The following is a 23479-nucleotide window of genomic DNA, read 5'->3' as shown; positions in this document are numbered from 1 at the left end:
TATCCAGTTTCCTAAGCAGACAGAAGACACTGACACTATTACTGCATAATGCCTTAAAAGATAATTACAATGGTATGTTCAACTACAGATCTCTTAAAGAAAGCAGGGGATTATCATATCAATCACTTTTTGCTTTTCTGAATTTCAGTCAAAAAACTTATACTTGAATTAGGAAGGCAAGACATATTTATTTTGTCTACTATATATAAAAGATGCAAACTACACCTTGAAATAAAAATTCTTAAGTTAAAGAATTATGGAATAAAGCTACAAGGTTGCAGTCAAAATTAATATCTTTAAGTAAACGCTATAGAAATAAAAAAAAAAAAAGGCTTGTACATTTTTAATGATTTGCTGTAGAACACATAGGCACCACAGCACCCATTGCTTACAATATAATGCTTACAATACAATATAGTGCCTATTTAATGATTAATAGCAAATGTCATTGTTTTAATTACAGAAAACTTGGTTTTTTCAATAATATGTGTCTAATGTTAGCATAAATCTGTTCATTTTAACTTGCAGACTGTGCCCTTTGAAACCATAGTCCATTTTTCAATTTTACATTCTGCTACTTCAGCTTCCCTTGAAGAGTGCATGTAAAAAAGTTCAGTGACCTTAACTTCCAGAGGAACGATGACACAAACTTGTCTACCTACTAAAACAGCTTACTGGGGTTTTATCAGCATTTGGAAGTAAAATTACTCCAACAAAATAACAGATGTTACATAAGTGAACTACTGACTATTAGTCATTGTGCGTCCCTAAAGGGAATTAACACTCGCATCTACCAATATTGCCATCAATCCAGATGGCAAATTGTAAAATCCTTTGTGTTGCCCTTTCTTACCCCAAAGTCCTACAACTGCTCTTATCAAAACTATGTTTATGTTACACAGCACAAAAATTCGTACTCTAATCTGTAAAATGTTTCAAGTTATGGCCATCAATGCAAAGTAAAAATTAATTAAATTTCTGTTTACCACCCAATATTACCAGTTTTCAGTACGAAAGGAACTCTACTCCAGAGACACAAAACTTGAACATATGACAATACTATGGACTGTGATCAACCAATAATTAAGGAAATTAGTTCAAATACCTTATGTTATTTTTAAGAACTTTCAGACAACTGATGCATTTAAATGTTGTATGAGTCTTCTGCTCCTGTTGTACCTGCTGGAGGTCACCTTCATCCTTCCCATAATAAAAGTCATTAACTAACATAATCAGTTTTCCTTTCTCAGATTCAATGGTCTTGCTTGTTGTGCTCAAACACTCTGTTTTGACCACTCCTGGGAAAAAGTTATTTATCATATCTGGACAACAATACTGGATGCAAACAAGGAGAAGAGATGAGACAGAGAGAAACAAAGGTATCAGTCTCACCAAACTGCATCAATGAGAACAGCATTTTAAAAACTGAAGGCAGTAATGACTGTTAAATGCAAAGCTTAATTCTCTGACACATTAATCTTAGTCACATTCAATTTTGAACAGTGATTCATCTTTAGTGTTTAAATAATAAAATACTAGATATTATAAAACTGAAGAGGAAGATTCTCATAGGTTCATGTAAGGTAAATTGAATCAAAAAGAAAATAATGCTAGGTATTGCCTTTTTCTTGCAAAAAAAATCTATTTCATTTACATTTAATAAAAAGAAAGAAAAAACCAGTTTTCATGCAAGTATTTTGCTGACAAGCATAAGTTTATTGAGAACTTAATGGGAAATTTTGTCCTTTAATTTTAGGGAAGAATGCATGTCGAAACCTTCAAAAGTTCTTTCCAGCTTTACTAAAAAAATTCAAAATTCTGAGTCACATAATAAACATTGTTCAAGCTTCTTTATGTTGAAGTATACTAAAGAATGCTTAGCCCAAGAGCCATCTCATGAAACTTATCACTTGAAAAGTACAACATACTTCATAAAGAACATGCTATGAAGTTTCCAACAAAATAGAATCCTTCAGAGGACAAATTTTTCTCCTGCCAAATAACGGTCTTGCCATGCAGGACTACTACTTTCCATAAGCCTACTAGTAAGAAGTAATTTCCTGCTGTGGAATTGTAATTCAGTATCCCAAGTAAACATACTTCAGTGGTTCCTTCATTCAGCTGATGTGCAAAAGCTACGCTGTACAAATAATGATTAGAAAAAGATAAAACCCTTGGGTTTTTTTCCACTGCTATCTGTATTTCTTAATTATGTTTCAGAGACAAAGAGAACAGCAATTACTGTTTAGGGTATTGCAACCCTGTAAATCAGAATCGTCTGTGAGAAGAGTAACTCAGATCCCCACAAATCTGTGCTACACAGTAGCTGATACTTCTTTTTGTTTTGGATATACACATTGTATGCAGACTACAAAGCCATTTCTCTATCCCTGAAATGAAATACATATGCCTGATAATTGTGAGGATCTTTGCCAAATGACAAATACTTCCCAGGAAACAATGTTTCCAGAAATACTAGTAAGTAGTTTCACAATCAGATAAAGTGATGCTCAGCTTCTGAGAGTTTTGTTTACTACAGTGTTTAAGTATGAACTACAAATGAAATTCTTCCCTATAGTTTAAAAACTTTTTATCTATTAAGTATCAAGTATGTTTATCTTGCTGTATCAAGTGATACATCAAGATAAAACAGTAAGATTACACTGTCATCTTTGTGTCACCTGCAATCTCATACAGATGTGGGTCACCTGGCTGCCTATTCTCAGACACTTACCTTCAGCATATCGGAAACATGAGGCAAAAAGGAGCAAGATTTAGAGCTCCCCTACTTCTGTCTTGCTCTCCCTGACTACAAGACTTTGAGCATTTGGCTCTGATAGATAGCACACAGAAGCTAAACTAGCTTCCTATCAAACAATGGCACCCTTCCATAACCAAAGAGAAGCCCACAAAGTTTGGTCTAATGCTTACCAGCCCCAAAATATTTTACCTTCATATGATTTTTCAGAGGATCCATAAGATTGAAATGTATATTACATTTTGGACAAGCCCGTGGAAAAGGTCCTCCATTTTTAATCGATGCAGCATTTGTCCCTGTAAAATTTAAAACATATAAAGACTCAGAATTCACAAGCAGAATACTCAATTTCGCAGTAGTGGTAATATTCTAGTAAACCATGCTATTTCAAATGAAAACTATTACCATCAAAGAAGCTGTAGGAACCATAAGCAAGGCTTTACAAGCATCTTTTAACTACTCTTCCTTTTTCCCAGCCTGACATGGAGTTTGTTCTGTTTGAAATCGACTGATAAACAGATTTTACAAAGTCTTATCAACAAACAAGGAAAAAAACCACATGAGGAGATGAAGACAGCATTCCTTCTGTGCTCTACCAGCTAACCCCATCCTGGATAGGATGGATTTCTGATGTTTTTGTTTCACAAACTTTTCAAACACCTAAAGCCTGTTTTCTGTCATGACCTGATCACCACAATAGGGCTCAGATAACTGGTTTTGGAAAAGAAGTTCACCATTTGCTTCTTAATGATGAGGCTATTTCTCTCTGGAGATTTGTTGGAATCTACGCTTATTCAAATGCTGTATTTCTGTTAAGCAAAGGTGTCTTTGGAGAATCTAGAGAATAAATCCTCTAAATTAATAATTACTCCCAATAATTAAAAGAAATAATACTTCTCTTATCAGCATAAATGATTAATACCTTTTGAGCAAAAGAGAGATATTAAAGCTTTGCATTAGTTCAAATTTTAATGAATAAACACAAGCTTTGAATTCTCCAAACTGCTAAAAAACATCAGAGCAAGAGCTCTCATTTTCCAGATGAAATTCTCTTGCATTCCCAAGTCATTCACAGATCTGGAGGACTCCATACTAAGTAAGTAGTTTGGAAGCTAAACACAGGAAACAGCATCTCACCAGTAGAGTCAATTGTTCCCTGCCAGGACTATGAAATAATGTAATAAAAACAAAAACATAAATACAAGGGAATGAGTAAGTGTATGAGTTAAGAGATGACCATGCAATAGTGCTATACATTTTTACACAAAAATAGCCGTGCCTAGACCACAAATAAACAATAATTTTCCTTAAGATAACAGTTTTGCTAAGAATCACTTTTAAGCAGAAAGTCCTTCATGTGAGTGGATGGCCATGTAAAAGATGTACCACAAAACAGTGCTGCAAGTCTTCAATACTAGAATTGCTAAAACATTTTGACACATCACAGCTAAGTGCAAACTGAGTTGAAGAAAACCAGTTCTGCAGCAAAATCCTGTGTTCTGCAGTGCTTCAGTACTGGATTCTCTGGCAGATTAGAAATTGCTATACCAGCAGGAAATGGCTTAGAGACAAACTCAGCAAAATAAGGTTCTCAGTGAAAATGATCTTCTTCTATTTTTACTGAATTTAGCAAGATCCTTCAGCTATCTTTTTTTATTACAGGCTGCAGCACAATATCTATTTCACCCAAAAGAGGGTGGAAATTTCTTTGCTGCAATGTTCATGCTATAGCCATGTCCATAATATAGCCATGTCCTCTTGGCTGCTGGAAAGAGCAAATGAGCTTTATTAAAATAAGACATGCAAAACCCCAAATCTGAAATTATTCCAAACAATCATTTCAACATTATAGGGCAGAGGATGTCTTGCAAATGTCTCAAAGCCAAGAATAAATCCTGGCCTATTGCAGTTACTAGAAAGTACCTTTTGGCTCAAAAATGCACCTAATAGCTAGTCTGAAATAGTCAGACTAGTTCTCTCCTTGCAGGGAAGGAAAAACCTTTCCAATAACATCCTTTCTGTGAAATTGACCTTCTCTCCTCCCACTACTATTTCAAACTGGGAAAAGAAAAGAAGGGGAAAACTGTAAAACACACTTTACAATAAGTCAAAGTACAGAATCACAAAATAATTTAGGTTGGACCTTTGGAGGTGGTTTTATGCAACTTCCCACTCAAAGCAAGTCTGATCTTATGCTCAGTTATGTCCTGTCAATTTTTGCATATCTCCAAGGATGAGGATTTCACAATCTAATTTGTTACTTCCTTGTCTGGCACTGCTAAAACTGTTTTTTCCTTTGTCTAATCAGAATTAGTTCATAAATTTAGTAGTCATAGAATTAAGCCAAGAATTCCTTCAATCTTGGTTTTCTGGTTGGTTGTGTTTTCAAGTTTCAACCCTCTACTCCCTACTTTGACATAGAAAATCTGAACTAAGAGAATGAGGTCAGGGGCATTTATTTTTATCATCTGTCTTCGAATGACTAATTATTGCCCTGCAGAATTCAAACCTACCTACTAAACAATAAAGGTCTAAAATTTGAATAAGTAATAACCTGAGGTAAATTATTTTGTAAAGGTATATAAATTCTTGCATAGAATAGCTATTTTGGTTTTACGATATAAGAACAGTTACTTACTTACACTGCCTTAAGAGCATTAAAAACACTGACCAACTGCAACACTAGAGATGTGTTAGCTTTTTCCATAACACAGAGGCAGGACTGCCAGCTAGACCATTCCATCTTCCTACTGTTTGAAGTTCCATTTTGTGCCTGTGTAACTGTTGGACAGTTACCTGTAGGTGAAACAGTCAAATTGCTTCTATCACCAACCTCATTAAGTTTGGCCTGTTTTGGAGCTACACTGTCACCTTCAGAAGTAGCAGGAGGTTTAGGTACAAAACCACTCTCATTTAGACCTACAGCATTTTAAATTAAAGAACCTCCTACCTATTTTTTCCCATAGTAATTAGAACACGTTAGTGATGGCTGCAATTTAGAGTACACACAAAGCTGTTTTAAGATTTTCTTAAACTAATATGCCATACTGAAGTTAAGAAAATATCCAAAACAGACTGAAGGTCCAGGCCAGCGAAGCAGGAAAGGGTAAACACAAGAGATACAAACTCACCTCTGAAACCTCAGTAAATCATACTATAGCCACCTGAATTCATTTGTCCTACTTTTCATATCTTGACCCACTCTAATCTGAGACAAGGTGAGTTCACAGTAACAAAGTTAAGCCAAGCAGCTGGTTTCTGCACGCCCACTATTCGGAACAAGCTCTGCACTTCTGATGAAAAAGACCTCTCCTTTTTTCTGGTTCTGTGTTAATGCTGTTTTAGTTTGTTATAGAACTCCGTAAACTTGTTTGCATGCACACAGAAAAAAGTGTTGTAAATTCTAATGAGCAAGCACAGCACACCTATCTGCTCTCTTCTTCTGAACGAACGTTACATGCCCTTATGCTTTGCAGTATTTCTTCTAGAGAAAATCACTAAAAACAAATAAAAAAACCCAAAGAACCAACAAAACAAACAAAAAACCCCCAAAAAGCCTAACAAAACTAAACCAAAAAGATCCACAAAAAAACAAAACAAAAACAAACAAACAAACAAAAACAAAAAAAAAAAAACAAAAAAAAACAAAACAAAAAAAAAAACAAAAAAAAAAAAACAAAAAAACTCCAAACCTTAAACATCCCCACAACAAAAACTCCTCCTCCATTAACTTTGAAATTGGAAGGTTCACTGTCTGATTAACATGCCCATAAACACTCAGCTCCATCTTGTCAGAAATCCATGTCTCTGTCACTGTAAGATTACCCTTGACAATATGAACTCAACTCAGAGATCAGTCCCCAATTAGACCTGAAAGATACAGCTACAAACCAAGAAGTCTGAAGCACAAGCACAGGTCTTGTAAACCTCTCACAATGACAGACTGTAAATAGTCTTAAGACTATTATAAAATATACCAAAGGCTTCAGTTCTGGACACAATGATCTAAGCTAAGAACATTCTGGTATATCTCTTCCCCCCAATGGTATAGCTGCTCCAATGATTTCTCAGGGTGTGAAAAAAAGCTCAACAAGTAGAGATACCTGGTGTCACAACAAATTATTCCAGTTTTTGAGAAGAAACAAAACAGCTCTCTGGCACCCATAGCTGTGTTTGCTCAGTGGGAACTATCTAAACTTAGCCAACAGTCTGGAGAATCTCCTTATTCAATGCACATAGGCAGACTCTGCACAGAAAATGCTGATGAACATCTTGGAGAATTTGCTACATTGTGCCTCATACATTGGAAAACATAATTCACTTGACATATAGATACCTAACCATCCTAACATTCTCCTTTGTAGTACACCTTTAATGTGTAGTACACATATTAAGCTCAAATGTTTTAATCTGTGCAGTGTTTGCCTAAGGTTCATTTATTCACACATCCAAAATTATCAGGTTATTAATCAGATGCTACTACTTCCTAGGGGGTTTTAATTTAATTATACCCACTGTGTTAGGTATATGAACTGCTTACATTGACATGTCTTGCTCAGCAAAGGCTTCCATAGAGCTGGTGTGACCTTATCATTCCTCTGTATCAGGCTATTTGAGCATCTAGCCATCAACCTACAGAAGGACTGCTGCTGCTGTACATCACTGTAAAAACCTTAATGCTGCTCTGTGCATCTGTGCTGGCTGGACCTGATTTTACAAATGATGGAAAAAGGCATCAGAAATAGTAACCTAGAAAAAGCACCAAATGTATTGTGATAACAGAATAGGCACACGAAAGCCAAATTGCTTCAGGCCTCTTAGTGCCCTGTCTTGCACCAATACCTCCCATTAACCTGGAGCTATGGATTAATAAATGCAGTCCAGCCAACTCCACACGACAGGTCTTTTAGTTCCTCCAAGTGGGTGAAGTTTGTGGGAGAATGTTCTCACAATATTCTCAGAAAGCAAACTACATCCAACCTGCATGGAAGAGTCACCAACAGCATTTACCCAAATTTCACCACCTATTTAGCAGCCTAAGGAGATGCTTGGTTAGTGTCCATCCAGCAGCCTGCCATTTCTCTGCTTAGATCTCAGAAATAAATATTTATGCTATACTGAGCTAAAAAATGTCTTTCATGATCCACATGCTTAAGTTATATTGTCCTGCAGAGTATCAAAGGTCAGTTCCCAAAAGGATTCTGCTTTTAAATACCATATTCCAGAACGTCTTGTGCCTAAAGTGCAGAATATGAATTAGGGAAGCATAGCACCAACACAGGCAAGTAGGCTTTGGCATACATGAACATGATTTGAATCTCATTACATAGCCTCCCTCACCAAGCAAGCCAAACCACAAAATACACAGACATTTCCCTTCTGCAAAGTGAAATGCATCTTAAACTTGCCTTCTGTGTCAAAAATATTCGTGTTTGAATCCACAATAATAAAACTTTTATTTTAACTTTCAAATCCAATTGCTATCTTACAGAAACAAACCTAGACTAAGTATGCCACATTTTAAATGCTCTGAATTGCAACCCTCAGTTGCAATGCTTTTAAGCATTTTATTTTTTCTCAGTGAGAAATTAATACCAGCAATTTTTAAGTAAGCAAGCAAGTCTCCAAAGTTAAAAAAAAAAAACACAAACAACTGAACTTTAATACCTGTCCTTTGGAGAATAAGGGCTGGAATAATGAACCATTTGCAAAAAGAAAATTTCCTTACTTGACAAAAAGCTGTTTAACCAAACACAAGAATGACACCAACAGAATGGCTGGATACAAGCAAAAAAAATATACTGCTAACCCTTCAATGATACATTTCTGTATGTATCTAAAACTAAAAATGAAAAATTATCACATGAATCTGAGCAAACTAGCTATCCCTCTGCCCTATGTAACTTCTTAGCATGACCAGTAGGCCATTCACTGTATTTAACCTGTTACCTCAGGGAAAAATTGGAAGTCGTCACCCATAACTATAGACAGAATAATGGGATTCTGGTCAGTTATTACAAATGCACAATCCTTCAAAAAGGAGGAAGGAAGTCTCAGTTATAACCTTTTTAAGACTGAATACAATGCATGCTTCAAATCTACTTCATCTGCTGTGACACACACAAAAAAGGTGCTTTTTGGCTTCTTTATAAGTAGATTAAATATTTACTGCTGAAAAGCTAGTTGAAAAAAAAAAGGCATTTGTTATCAAATTACATACTCTCTCCCTTCCCCTCCCTTTCAGGAATGATCCTTTTGATCTCATCAACTCAATTCCTGCATATAGCAGAAAACCAAGATCATCACAGGCAATCCGTCCAGCAGACTCAGGTCTTCAGGTACTGTTCACAGCCCCTCTTTTGCTAACAGTCTTTTCCCATTCCCACTGGCCAAAGAGTGATGAGTATACTGAAAACAAACCTTTACCTGTCAATAAAGATACAGTGGATCTAGCAATGCTTTTTCCCATCTAAATGAGCATTATAAGAAGACATCAGTTGATTTTAAAGTCAGTCTAATGCACTGAAAAGCAACATCTGACAAGACTCCAAAGTTTATTAACATTATACAGTGTTATGTAAAGGGGGAAGAAAAAAGTAGCTACACTATATTCTAGAAATCCTATTTAAAGTTATAACCCAAAGATCTGCACTAGAGTTAAATGACATTAGGTTGTTTCTTTCTCTTATCAACTACTACAGTTATACCCACCTGTTACATTCACTGCTGGCCCAGTCTGGTACTGTGGAACTCCCGAGTTCTGTCTCACACCAAACAGTATACCAGATGTATTATCTGGTGCAGCTGGTGGAGAATCCATAATATAATCCTAATAAGATATTTTCAAGAGGGGAAAAAAAATTTGAGGTTTAATTTTTTTTTGCAGGCTTCAAAGGGTTTATTTTAAAAACATATGATTGCTTAAAAGTACTCAGAAGTACTCAGCTGAAAATCAAGCTCATTACAATCTCCCCAAAACAGTTTCTTTTGACATTTTAATAAGATGGCAATTCTCATCAGTGTTTGTTAGGTTTCATAGCTGTGTATCCAATAATAGTAAAAACAATCCTAAAACCTGGGAAAGACCATTTAATGAAACATCAATAAACTGTTTGAATTGTAAATTCTTTTGTTCAAAAAAAGTCTAATGATGTTTCAGATTATGCTTGATTGTTAAAACAAACAAACAAACAACTTTCTTCTTTCAACCTGAACTCAGGCATTTGCCTGTTACTCTTGCATAACATCCTGCTGCATCTTAAAAGACCAAAAACCAGAACTCAAAAGTAGCACAAACTTGCAGCAAGTAGAAGCTTCTCAAAACACGATGGTATTAAGATCAAATTCTACAAAGTGCTCAAACTCTAATGGAAGTAAGGAGTATCTATAGCATCTTGACTGGGAAGGGCACTAATTCCTGATAGCATCGAGGTTGGTTTTTTTCCATGTAGAGTAACTTTGGAAGCATTTCTAAAAAACATATAATCAAACCCTCTTTTCAAAGCCCAGCTAACCTAAAAGTTGGTTCATGTTTCCCAGCACCTTGTTAAATTAAGTTTTGTACATCTCCAAGTACAGGTATTCTTTTACCCTTCAGTTTAAAAAGTCTGCTCTTTAGTACCTATACTACATGTAACCTAAAAAATTAAATAGTCCACATTTCTTGTCTCCAGCACTGAAAACTGTTAAAACAGTTCCACATATCTGTAAGACTAGTAACAGTTCCACTGTTACTAAAATATGTAACACTCGGAGGAAAAAGAAACATGAAATTTAGCTCTCTTTACAAATACCCAAAATTAAGAGGGTGAGACAGGACAAACTGATAGGCATTCATCCTAGCACAATCTGAAACATGAAGTATTTTCAGGAATAGCAATAAGCAAATAAGAAAAAGCATAATAGAGTTAGGTTTAAGTTTAAAATTAAAATAAAATAAAAACAAAAATAAAATAAAGTAAAAGTAAAAGTAAAAGTAAAAGTAAAAGTAAAAGTAAAAGTAAAAGTAAAAGTAAAAGTAAAAGTAAAGTAAAAGTAAAGTAAAAGTAAAGTAAAAGTAAAGTAAAGTAAAAGTAAAGTAAAATACAATAAAATACAATAAAATAAAATAAACAAATTTTAAAAACCACCCAATATACATACAGGGACCTTGTCATCAATGTATCCACATGACAAAGGACAAACACATTTTGCTGAAAAGATCAAGCTCACAAACTGCTTCCCAGTCACAACTGTGCTACTCATTTGAAAACATCCCTGTGGAAGTTACCACATTTTTAACTTCCACCATATGAACCAAACTTAATGGAAAGAAATCTAAAGGAGCAAAAAGTACATAAACAGGTATGATTAACCTGGTTTAGGCCTAAAATATCAGAACAAAAAGGAAGATGCTGCTCCACATCTTGCCTTTTTAATGTACTTCTCCTTAAATGAAGGCCCTTCAGGACCTTAATAAAGAGCCACTCTTTCTTCTGGTGAGTCACCTAATCAACTCTAACCAAATTAAAGATACAAGTTCAGGAGTAGCTGTGGAAATAGTTACTGAATTTCTGTATTGCATTTGCTACAAGTAACAGCTAAATGAACTGCAGTCACAATACAGCAGGTGTTACTGTAGTCACAGCAGTTTCAGAAGAGCCAGTGAAAGGACAGCAAAGCAAGCACCTCAGACACACCTCAAGCACAACTAACGCTCAGGGGACAAACCTGTGGCAGGCTCTGAGTATAGAGCCCTGTGCAAATCATTTATATTTCAAATGTGACCAATACAACAGCTACTTACAAACACCGCATCTCTTACTAGTCTGTAGTTTCTTTGTTTTTATGTCCTGCCAATATTTTAATTTTCAACAAGATCATAATTTGGGTATTTTGATGGCATGGATACATCTCTCCAGTATATACTAAACATATCCACCAAGCAAAAAAATGTGGCAACAGACACACAGAAAATTTCATCGCCTAATTTTCAAAAAGTCCTTTTTTGTTGACAGATATTATTTTAATGCAATTTGGCTCTACCATTTTACATACAAACCCCTCAATATTGTCCAGTGCTTTAGAAAACAAAAATGTTTAAAAAAACCAAAACAAAACAGGTTTACCACACTGATGAAACAAAAAAATAAATGAAACTAACATGTATAAGTGCTTTCACATGCAGAAAGGCAAAATCCTACGTCTTTGTAAGTTAATTTCCTAGTGCTCAAGTGAAGAGAAGTATTACACCACTACTTTTAGTTTTCTAAGGGACTAGTGACAATATTGGGTTTGTAGTCTGCATCCTAGGTGTTCAACTGTGGAAGTCTATATACCATTGGTAACTAAATCCACCCTGAAATGCACAGTACTGGACCTTTGTTTTCTCAAAAGTACCTAGGAACAACCAGAACCTGAGTCACAGTGACTGAGGAAAGGGTCTAGTAACTAAGAGAAAGACAGAATTGGCCGTGGCTTAGTGGAGAACATTCTGAGCACTATATTACAGAACATCATCACTGCTAAGAACAAATTTTTCTTAAAAAAGAGGATAGTCCTATACTATGAAATGCAACAGCTGCTCAGACTGAATTGAAATTGCTGTAAACTGTATGACTGAAATAAAAATGAACTCTGAATTCCGGGAACTGCATAGCATTTAGTACACAGCATATAGTACAGTAACATGAAAAATAGACTGACTTACTTAGGAAGTCAGCAAATCAAGCCCGTGATTGGAAAGGGCTATTTCAATGATAAAACCAATTCCAATGTTTGGAATACCAAACATTGACAAGAGGCAAATTCTAAACCTGTTGAGAAATTGGGGAGATGTGTTTCAACACAGTAGGTGATCGAAAGCAACCAATTCCCACAGAAAAAAATCTTTTGACTTCCTGAGATTGAAAAATATTGCACTGTATTTAGAATGCAAAAGGACATTCAGCTAAAAAGGGGTCCTGTCAGTGTCTAGATATACCCCTCAATGATCTTCATAACATGGTATTTTCAAAGGCAACTTTCAACATCTGGAAGCTGAAGATGGAAACGTCAAATACTTTTCAAAAAAATTTATTTGAAGCTTTTACCACTTCGGAACAATCAAACTGGGAAGAAAGAGAACACGCGTGAACAAAAATGTCACAGAAAGCCCAAGGCAGAAAATCATCACTATAAAGCAGCAGCCCCCAGTGAAAGAAACACTAGATGAGGAGTGGCTGAGGAATCCAAAAACCCTAAGGAGCTCCTGAATGAAGAAATTCAAACTAAGGACATGAGCCAAAATACAGGTAGTACACATGTAACACTAAGAACAGCAAATTACATGTGGCAGAAGTGATTAAAAATCACAGAACTTTGCCCAAGACACTAAATTATATTACCTCTCTAAAAAAAAAGCACATCAGACAAGCTTCTTCCTCCATAAAAAGTGCAGCATCATCAAGTGGTAATAACAATATAAACAAGAAAACAAATTCTAGATAATGGTGAAACTGAAAATACAGTTATGAATATAGAAAAGTTAAGCTGAAGAGATGGAAAATTTGCCATGTCTTAAGCAAGAAAAAAAATGCAAACAGAAAACTTCAAGGTATTCAAGAATTTCTTAACATACAAAGAACAGGATGTTACATTTAAGACAGGTTAAAAAAATTAAGGGCTCATGAAAACCATGATCAAAATGTCAACTCTCTAAAGAAGCTGAATAACAAACTGTTCAACAAACAGTGGAAGCTTTAAGAGGCCACAGAATCTGCACAGGATATCCCAGGTAAGGATGCCTTACTTTCTAAAGCACGTCAGTCTAACCTGATTAATACTGATTAATACATGGTTAGAGAACCTTTTCCATGTCCTATGTCAGGCTGCAACTTCTTCAGATAGCTGTTTCTCTATTCTGCCATGGAATAGCAACCTGCATATTCTGACAAAGTAACACCCTAAATACTGAACTAAAGCCTCACTGCTAATGTAAATAAACTCTATGAATGAGAAAAGTCTCACAAAAAAGAAGTGTACTCTGCATGCTTTCTTTACACTGTCTTGATAAGTTACATCCAGTTTACATATACTCCATGGAAAAGTTCAGCTCTCCTAGCTCTGCTTACTCTGAGGTTTTGTCATAAAAACAATGTAGAAGCCCCTACCAGCTTTGTCTGTTAGAACAAAAACATGAGCCTGTGTGTGTGAGGGAAGTAAAGAAGAGGACTTTCTTTTGCACTAAAGATTCTGCAGGACACATTAGCACTCCTTTAGAGGATTTAATAAAGCATCCTATGCCATCAGCAAACATATAAAAAACTTCAGACTTGAAATATGTGTATAATCATGTAAAGTAGCAAACCTTTCTCTATTTATCTGTCCTGCTTCACAAAGAAAGATTTAAGATGACTAAAGAAGCAACCTAGATATCCTACTGATATCTGGACTTTATATAATTTCTTAGGCCTTCTCAACAGTGACAGACTAAGTTAGCTAACCCACTTCAGACACACTCACAATTTCTCTCTGCAAACTATCAATCAACTGCTGAAAACTCAGAATTGGAAGGTATGACTATTTTTCCTACTGAACTTGCCAAAGATTCAGCTAGCCAGCTGATAGGCAATGATTACATTCTGTTTTTCACAAAACATATGCTCTCATGTGCAATTATTTAGTGACAACTCTTAAGGAGAACACCCAATTCCAACCCTCATGTTTTAATGGCCTAATTAACTCTGTTCATTCAGACTGATTGCCCTGCTCAGCAAATGCAGAATCTATAAGGCTGCAAATTTTTACTTACACCAAAAGACTAACAACCTCAGGTATGTGCATTTGCATGGACGATGGAGATGATGCATACCGTCAGGCTTCATTTTAACCTGAAAACAGTAGCTAATATTATAGGTATATCTGGTCTGAACTGTTTCAGTATAAATGATTTTCATGAAGGCATTGCATCATAGTTTACCTCATACAAATATGGAATTTTCATCTCATTCTCTCACTTATGTCCAACAGATAAGGCAACAAAACAGCATCTAACTCAACTCTCTTGTGACAAAATTTTGGGGTTCTGTGGCAATCCAGGAAGGTCTGTGACATATGACCTACGTGCACAATTCCCTTAGGCTTTTCAAGCAAAACAAGTATATTGCCAAATTGCTTCACCTGCAGACCGTGCAACTGTTGGTTGCTTAAATCTCCTTACCACACTAATGTTTCACAATGCTTTCATTCATGTGCCACATGAATGAAAAAGAAAACCCACTAAGGAACTACTACTACAGCGTTCTCTTAAGATTCAAAAATCCCAAGGCAAGGCACTGTAAAAAACAGGAGGAAAACCCACAAAGGTGCTTTACACACTAAATGCAAGCTATTTAAAAATGTAATTAATTTGTCAATGCAGAGGATTAATCTCCGAGCAAAGAAATCTGCGAAATTTAGAGAACGAATTTGCATCATTTCTCCACAGAACATAAAGAATCTAAACAGTACTAATATCTCTAGTGTCAAGGATTTTCATTTAATGCCATTTTACTCTTACTAAAGCTATCATCTTTGAGTCTTCCAAACTGGTATTTCCAAATATATATTTTCATTTACCAGTGCAGGGTTATGGTCCTGGACCCTTTACAGCTTACATAATGCCAATCTATAATCTAGTCCAGATCTCTAAAGCACTAGACTGAGTCAGTATGTTCTTATGTTCATTAATTTATTCAAAAGTAATCATACCTGTTACATTTTAAATGAATAAAGATTTACCTGATTGAGTATTACAGGCTGTGCTGTTGCAGTAGTCTCTGTCCTGGATATAGCTTGAGCCACTACAGGAATTGTGATATTTCTTGATACTGGCTGCGTTGTTACAGATCTGCTAACAGGCTGTGTTATTCCAGAACTTGACCCAGGCATCTGCTGTGCTGACAAACCTCCACCAACTGGCCTCTGCAGTGTTTGTGAAGTTCCTGAAACATTCACTGCTACAGTCAAGGGCTGAACTGCCACTGAGCTGGTCACAGGTCTGGGCACAGTCTGAAAGACTGACGGGGCAGACATGGCACCGGGGCTGGAGGCAGGCGTCCCATACTGCTGACTCTCAGACTTGAATGTAGTGACTGTACCTGTTGCAAAGGATTCCCAAGTTATCTTTATGCAATTCTGCAGTCAAAAGTTTCATAAGTGTTGTGGATTTTTTTGTTAATTACCATATTAGGACAATAAAGTACCTCTACTGGGTGCACCATTCTGTATCCCCCTTCGTGATGAGCTGAGGTTGACTCTGTTCAATATATCTGTCAAAAGTTACATTTATCTTAATTCCAAATAAATGAGTAGCTTCATTGTTTTTCAAATTTAAAAGCTGCATTCACATACACTAATTAAGCCAATTAGGATTTGGCTTATAAATTAAAATATTTCTAAAACGAAAATGTGGCAAAACCAAGTAGTTGTATTTTGTACAAATTAGGTTATGTTCTTCCACTCTTCTTTGGTTAAGCTAGTTCAGTTAAGAATCTCAGTCATTTTCTTGGAGACAGATGAACACACACGTAAGAGTACAAACAACAAGAACAAAAAAGGACATTTCATCAACATTTAAATTTGCTGACTATAGTGCATTTATTTATGTCTCTTTCTCACATATACATGTTTCCAAATACTAGAACTGCTCTACATTAAAGGAAGCATTTTCTCTAAACCAGTAATGACATGATTTGCTTCTGTATTATCAAACAGCACTTACAAACTGGATTTTAGACTTCATGATAACCATTTTCCAATGTGAAAGGAAAATCAACAGACCAGCAACCAAAGCAGTTGTATTAGAACTGCATTACAAGAGCACTGATTTTCTTACATATCCTACATGGCAGCCTGCGTGTTCCAGACTTCTAGCTCAGCAGGAGCACATGCAATTTCTTAAATTATTTTTACTCCCTAACTAATGCCACTGACATTCCCCGACCTTTTATGCCTTAGTCTGGGGTTTCTGACAATTTCAGAAAGTTACAAAAATATTCATCAAATCAAAATACTTTTCTACTCCCTGATTCTCAATTCCATTAGTGTTGCGGACAAGTTGCTTGCTCTGACCTGTGAAAATATGCATAGGAAGTTAGATTGATTCTCCAAAATCTAACCCACAAGGCTTAAAGTAACTTTTCAAATAAGGATCAAATTACATCAGGTTCTCAAACAATAGATCTCAGAGTACCTACACATTGTGTTTAATAACCTTAAAGCTATTTCCACCAACAATGGCTCATTAGTATATACTTCTCCAGTTGATAAATCTAATAGCATTAGAACTCAGAAGATCACAGCTTTCAACCTGCCACCTGCATTTAGATTACACTAAAAAAAAAGTGGCTGCAATCAACAGATTTAAACAGGTTTGCATTTTTTAAGATACAACAAACATTGGTCCTGTAATAGCAATACTATTTTTACTTCAACATAACAGTAACTACAAACAAGGATTACATTATTTCATTATTTAGCTGAACACATACATTTTGTGATAAACAAATCTATACCTTACACATTAATTCCAGAGTGAAATTAAACTAAAGCATCATCTATTTACAAAAGAAAAGCTGTTCTAAAAGTTATGTCTCACAAAGCATAGTCAAGACAGTCTGATGTGCACATATTCTAAATTACAAAGGTAGATTTTACTGCTTTCAAAAAGACATTTCAGGAAGCCCAGTTATTTGAAATTATTAACTACATTTACATCACTCAACTGATTCATCATGGACTTGATGTGTACTTTCCCCTCTTCCCACAGCGTCATTTGTCCTGTTTAGGTAAAACAGCACTAAAGCACAAGCATGCTGACATGCAAAATAACATTTTAAAGCAGTAAGAAAATACAGGTTTGTATCATTATGAAACAGGAAACAAGGACAGTAAGTGGTAACTGTAGGAAAAATGAGCAGTTGCAGAAAAAGGTAAAGGGAACATAGTGTGATCTACTTTTCATCTCAGCCAAAACAATCCTCCAGTACATCAGAAGGGACACTTGATTCTACACAACTCTTTAACAGCAAGTCAAAGTTGGGATTTTAAGGAGTTCCTTCAAGTTTTCCACAAAGTCTGTACAAAAACAAGTAATTGTACTGTCAGGAAAAGGTTAAGAAAAAGCAATGCATGTAGAAACTACACCTTTCAGAAAAATTAAGACCTATACCTAAGTTTCTATTCGCCATCAATTTTTCATGTGATCAGGTGCAAACTAAACAGTGATAAGCAAAGCTGAGCTCACAGTATCTTGCCTATCACCAATAACAAACTGAAGCCTGACTACTGCCAGGTAGTACTACTTACAAGCCAGAGAAGAACTGAGGTCATTCTTCCATAGCTGTTTTTGATAGTGAAGTAGAAGATTAAAAAGAGAAAAGTTGAGGAAAGGGAAGGAAAAAAAAGTAACAAGTTATACCATAAGTGATTTTACTTGTGTTAGGACCGAGTATGGACAGCACTAGAATAAGAAGCAAACATTTTCAGTCTCTTTTACCAAAGTTCTTGAAGTTAACAGAATCATACCAAAATTATAGCTCTCACCTAAATTATTTCTATCCTTTGACTACAAAAAAAACTTGAGGCTACAACAACTGCAAACAAACTTGGCATATTTGTTGTTCCCAACAACAGCTTCATTATTATACACAAATATTATATGTATGTGCATATATATATATACATATATACACACACCTCCTTATTAAGGGCAGTGCCTTAATAGTTGTTCTATGCCATGACCTACTGGCAATGACCAACAGCAATTCAGAGGTCTCTGGGCCTTCCAGAAAACAGTGAGGGTAATTTTCAGACATCCTAGAGGTTTGTAACTGCAGAAAACTTAGAGTAATTTTAGAATAGTCTCCTAAATTTTCAGAGAATCCAGAGTATTTTTAAAATACTCACTCTTAAAAAATATTTTTGGGTGAGAGTACTTAAATATCAGATTTAGTATTCTTTACATATTTAAAATAATTTTTCTACTTTCTTAACCTAGTGAGCAAAAAAGTAATAGATGCAAGACGAAAATATTGTGAACTAAAATGACTAAACAGCTAATAACAGCTCTGAAATCCACGCAGCAGAGTGTGACAGTCAGCCTCGTGCAATTTTGTCTTGAGATCCTTCACTGCAAATTATACACCTCCAGAAAACTACTGTAGAAATCTTGGATACAAGCATTAGCAGAGATGAGGCAGAAACTGCGAGGAGTAAATCTCACCAGGCAAAGTCTTGGTATGTGACTGCTAGGGAGACGTTAGGTCACAGCTCTTTAAAAATGACTACAAGATGGATATACAAAAAAATGTTTCATTACTAAAGTTAATTAAAATCACAACAAAAAATTGTGGTCTTTACTTACCTGTCAAAGCTCAAGCAAAGGAAAAACAAGGAACCCATCTCCTGTCATCACAACAACCTAACCTCACTCCCTGCACTGACTGCATTTAGGAGAAAACTAAGGAACTTTATTTCACAAAGGACGGGAAAATTTATCAATAAAAATCACCTACTACACAGACAGGCTTTCACTATTTTCCTATAATTATTCAGTTTTTCCAGACTGTGCTTTTATTATAGACACTTAAAACAGTTATCTTGGTTTTGTCAAAATTATGTCCACCAACAAATGAAATGAGGGGTGGAGAAAAAAAAAGGACTGTAACAGTCCCTTCTTTAAGTAGGGAGACACTTCCAAATATATAACTAAATATTAGCTATACTGTAAGCAACTGCATGCATGATTTCAGCCTTATACATACTGGTTTTTAAACTCTGTCACTAATGCTAAAACCTTCAAATGTCCTTATTTTGACCTCAGAGATTTAAGGTTAGAGGTAACCAGAGTTGTGCATAACCTGGAGTTTAAGGCAGAATTTCTTAAGAATTCTGCTTTTTAGTAAGCCAGAGACACACAGATTTAAGATGTGGAATTTCTTAAGTCGTACTATTAAGAATACTATACTTTCAAACTAAGTTGAACTGTCTATACCTTGAAAGATCTGTTTTAAAATATGGAAAAGTGTTGTCTTACATGAAGTAGCTGGCTTTGAGCTGGAGATTTCCCCAACAAAGATTGGCTCATCATCATCATCGTCCTCATCATCCTCTTCCACTTCTCTCACTCTCTTTTGCCAGGGTTCTAGCTCCTCTTCTTCACATTCCATAAATAATTCTGCCATCTTGAAACTAGACAGTAAAAAAAGAAACAAAAAATACACACACCAAAACATTCAGTAATTTCATTAAATACTTCACTGTTGAATAAGGAATACTGCAGTTAATATTTAATAATTAGTAATAATTACTGCAATAATTCCCATAGAATGGTCTCCCTCCCCTCTATGTTCTGTACAGATTGAACGTGATCTGACACAGGAGATCTTCAAAGACTGATGCCACATCACCATTTTGACAATCACTTGCATGCTCATCTTTGCTATGCAAGAGAAAAGACTGAAGATATCCTCCATAGAATTTAAAGCTATTTTTGTACAAAACACCAGTAACTATCAGAGGAAACCTCTGACACCACAGTGAAAAGTATCTTTTTAAAAAATACTCCTATTCCAGGTAAGTGATTCACAAGAAATGTGAAGGGGCTTCTAAAAAGCACAACTGAGTTAGCGAAACACTAATGAAACACAGCTTTATTCTCTTTGCGTCTTAAAAAACCCAACACAAACAAAACAAAACCCCAAACAAACCCACAGCCTACCACAACCTCCCAAATTTTCTAAGATTTTGCCAGGGCTTCCCATATGGTCACATTTTCTTTAAACTCCAACAAAACCTACACAAAACTCCCAAAAAACAACATCAAGAAATAGTGAGTCTGTAACAGCATATTACAGGGGAGCAGGCAATCATCCTCTACTTGAATGAGAATGGGGCCGCTGGTGTTAGCACATGTTAAGTCTTGAGATGAAATAAAGTAGCAAAGCTGAACTTCTTTGCTTCCTCCATCAGCTTAGGGTGCTGAAGTCAGACATGGTGCTAGGAAACAAGAGAACAGGATACTAAACTTGACAGAGATGACCTGGGCCACATGTCAGGTCCTGGAAAGAGAATCAAGCCTAACTATAGCATTTTCTTCTCTGCAGGACATTCTTTAGAACACTTTTTTTTTTTTTTTTTTTTACCTCAGAGAAAAAAGTAATTATAAAATGTGCTGAGAGGATGCAATGCAGTTTATACTAAAAACATAAAAAAGGCACAAGCAATGACATGTTAGCAGAATTCTAACAAGATACATGTGATAACTTCATCTACATTATAATGCAGCCATCTTTATCATGGTAGCAAGGTTTAAAAATACCTAACTTTATTAAATGCCAGTTATATTTAGAACCTTTTTTTCAAAGTTCAGATTTAAAAGCACTCACATAGAAACAACAATAAATGGTATAACATTAATAAATGTATCAAGAGTGTAACAGCTATAGCGGAAACAGCAGAATGATCTGTAGAAGAGCACCATAAGGATGGACAGAAATTGGCACTACAGAAAATCAGGTAGATGCAGCCACAGTAAGTCTTATGAGTTATTGAAAACGCAGTTATCACTTCAAATGGGAATTTGTTTTTTCCACTGTTAATCGCAAGTGAACCTTCCAATACTCAAAACTTCCTTGGATTGGCTTAAAATCCAGTAACTAAAACTAAACTGGTAGTGAGCTTAAAGAGTGAGAACATTTACATTAACCAGAAATTTTTCAGACTAGTCTTGCCACCTTTCCATAATAGAATCACAGAATTTCCTGAGTTGGAAGGGTTCCACAAAGATCACAGTGTCCAGCTCTTAGTCCTGCACATGACATCCCCAATAATTGACAAAACTCTTCTGGAACTGCAAGGTTTGGTGCTGTAACCATTTCCCTTATAAGCCTACTCCAGTGCCCAACCACTTTCTGGGTGAAGAATCTTTTTCCAATATCTAACCTGAATTTCCCTGACACAATTTCAAACCATTCCCTTGGGTCCAGTCACTGGTCACCACAGAGATCAGTGTCTGCCCCTCCTCTTCCCTCATGAGGACTGCCACGAGGGCTCCCCTCAGTTGCCTCTTCTCTAGGCTGAACAGACCAAGTGACCAGCCACTCCTTGTACAGCTATCATCTGTTACTCAAGGAATTTTTCCCCCATTGTAATAGCTACATTTCAAATGCCCAGAGAAGTTACCTTATTTACCACACATATCATAGGATGGACTACTGTTGCATTTCTCAGATAATGTCCCATATAGGCACATAACTTCTCCCCACCTCATATGATGAAAGGTGTGCAATCCACAGCTCCACCAGGCCTAGGAACAACTGGGTTTTAATTGAAGGCTGCATTTACTTAGTAGCAAAGAAACAATGACCAAGCTGAAAGTGCACCTAAAAATTGTAAAAAGCCAAAGCGTAAACCAACTTCCCTCAAACACAAACCTCAGCAGTCAACGCTGCCCTCTGTGCCATGAGAAAGCACAAGCTCCGCCTAGGGAAGGGCAATATCGGCGGTGCCAGCCCGCCAGCAGCTCACGCCGCCGAGCCGCGGTGGTGCCAGGCCGTGCGAGCAGCTGAGTCCTGAGGGCGGCCGAACAGCTGCCGCTCCAGCCTGACCGCCCCGCGTCCCGCCCCCCGCGCCGGGTGAGCGCCCGCACTCGGTTCAGGCTGCGGGCTCCGCTCTGGGCGAGGCCCGCACGGCAGAGCGGCGGCCGGTGGGGAGGAGGCCGAGCCGAGCCGCGCCGCCAGCGCCGCTCTTGCTGTTAACGCCTGGGGCCCATGGAGGGCCCCACCCGGCCAACGGCGGGCGGAGCGAGTCCTGGCCGGGCCGCCCTCGAGGGCTGAACCGTCCGGTGCCAGCGGGGCCCGCGAGCGGCTCGCGGCAGCTCCCACAACGCGGGGGCCCCGCTTGGGGACGCCAGGCCGCGCTCCGACCTAAGATGGCGCCGGTCTCGCCAGCGACAATCCCCCCGCTCCCGCGCCCGTGCCCGCCAAGCGCCGCTCCCGCCGCCGGGGGAGCGCGGCAGGGCGGGCCGGGGGCATGGAGCGGGCTCGGGCTGACCTTACCGTGCTGCGCCTCGGTACGCGCCGCGGCGGGGCGGCAGGCCGCTGAACTCCCTGCCGCCCGGGCCGGCGGGGGATGGGGCAGCGCTGGCTGAGGCGCCTCACTCACCTCGCCGGGGCGCGGCGCCACCTCAGCGCCGCTGCCGCCGCCGCCGGGGAAATGCGGGCGGGAGGCGGGGGCGGCCACGGCCCCGCGCACTGCCTGACGGGAACCACGGGTCGGACACATCGCGGGGCCCGCGATCGGGGCGGAGCCGGGCCGGGGCGGGGCCAGCGCCATGTGCCGGGCCTCACACCCCGGGACGGCGCCGCCGCCATGTGCTGGGCCTCACAGCCTGCTGTAACACCGCCGCCATGTGCCGGGCCTCACAGCCGGTACAGCACCGCCACCGTGTGCCAGGCCTCACACGCCAGGACGGCACCACCACCCTGTGCCAGGCCTGACAGCTCGGTATAACACTGCTGCCATGTGCCAGGCCTCACAGCCCACTATAACATCACTACTGTCTGCTGGGCCTCACAGCCTGCTGTAACACCACTGCCATGTGCTGAGCCTCACAGCCTGTTACAGCACCGCCGCCCTGTGCTGGGCCTCGCAGCCTGCTGTAACACCGCCGCCATGTGCCGGGCCTCACAGCCCAGTGCAACACCGCCGCCATGTGCTGGG

General features: G+C 38.0%; 1 protein-coding gene across 6 annotated transcripts in view; it reads right to left on the bottom strand.

Moving 5' to 3' along the window:
* Positions 1 to 23052, bottom strand: part of ZNF280D (zinc finger protein 280D) — a 44315-nt gene extending 21263 nt beyond the window's left edge. For 2 of the 6 annotated variants that reach the window (XR_008841331.1, XM_056500095.1), the window contains exons 1-7: positions 22922 to 23052; positions 19794 to 19948; positions 15961 to 16026; positions 15497 to 15855; positions 9470 to 9587; positions 2951 to 3054; positions 1106 to 1335 (exon numbers count right to left, since the gene is read on the bottom strand). Coding sequence is in view for 5 of the 6 variants with exons in the window: in XM_056500095.1 (XP_056356070.1) it covers positions 1106 to 1335; positions 2951 to 3054; positions 9470 to 9587; positions 15497 to 15855; positions 15961 to 16026; positions 19794 to 19941 (1025 nt within the window). In the remaining variant the exon portion in view is untranslated. The other 4 variants (XM_056500097.1, XM_056500098.1, XM_056500099.1 and 1 more) reach the window with 4 other exon arrangements.
* Between the last annotated feature and the right edge of the window lie 427 nt (positions 23053 to 23479).

This window comes from Oenanthe melanoleuca, chromosome 10 (assembly GCF_029582105.1).
Source record: "Oenanthe melanoleuca isolate GR-GAL-2019-014 chromosome 10, OMel1.0, whole genome shotgun sequence".
NCBI classification, from domain to species: domain Eukaryota; kingdom Metazoa; phylum Chordata; class Aves; order Passeriformes; family Muscicapidae; genus Oenanthe; species Oenanthe melanoleuca.
This window is presented reverse-complemented; position numbering and strand designations above follow the sequence as displayed.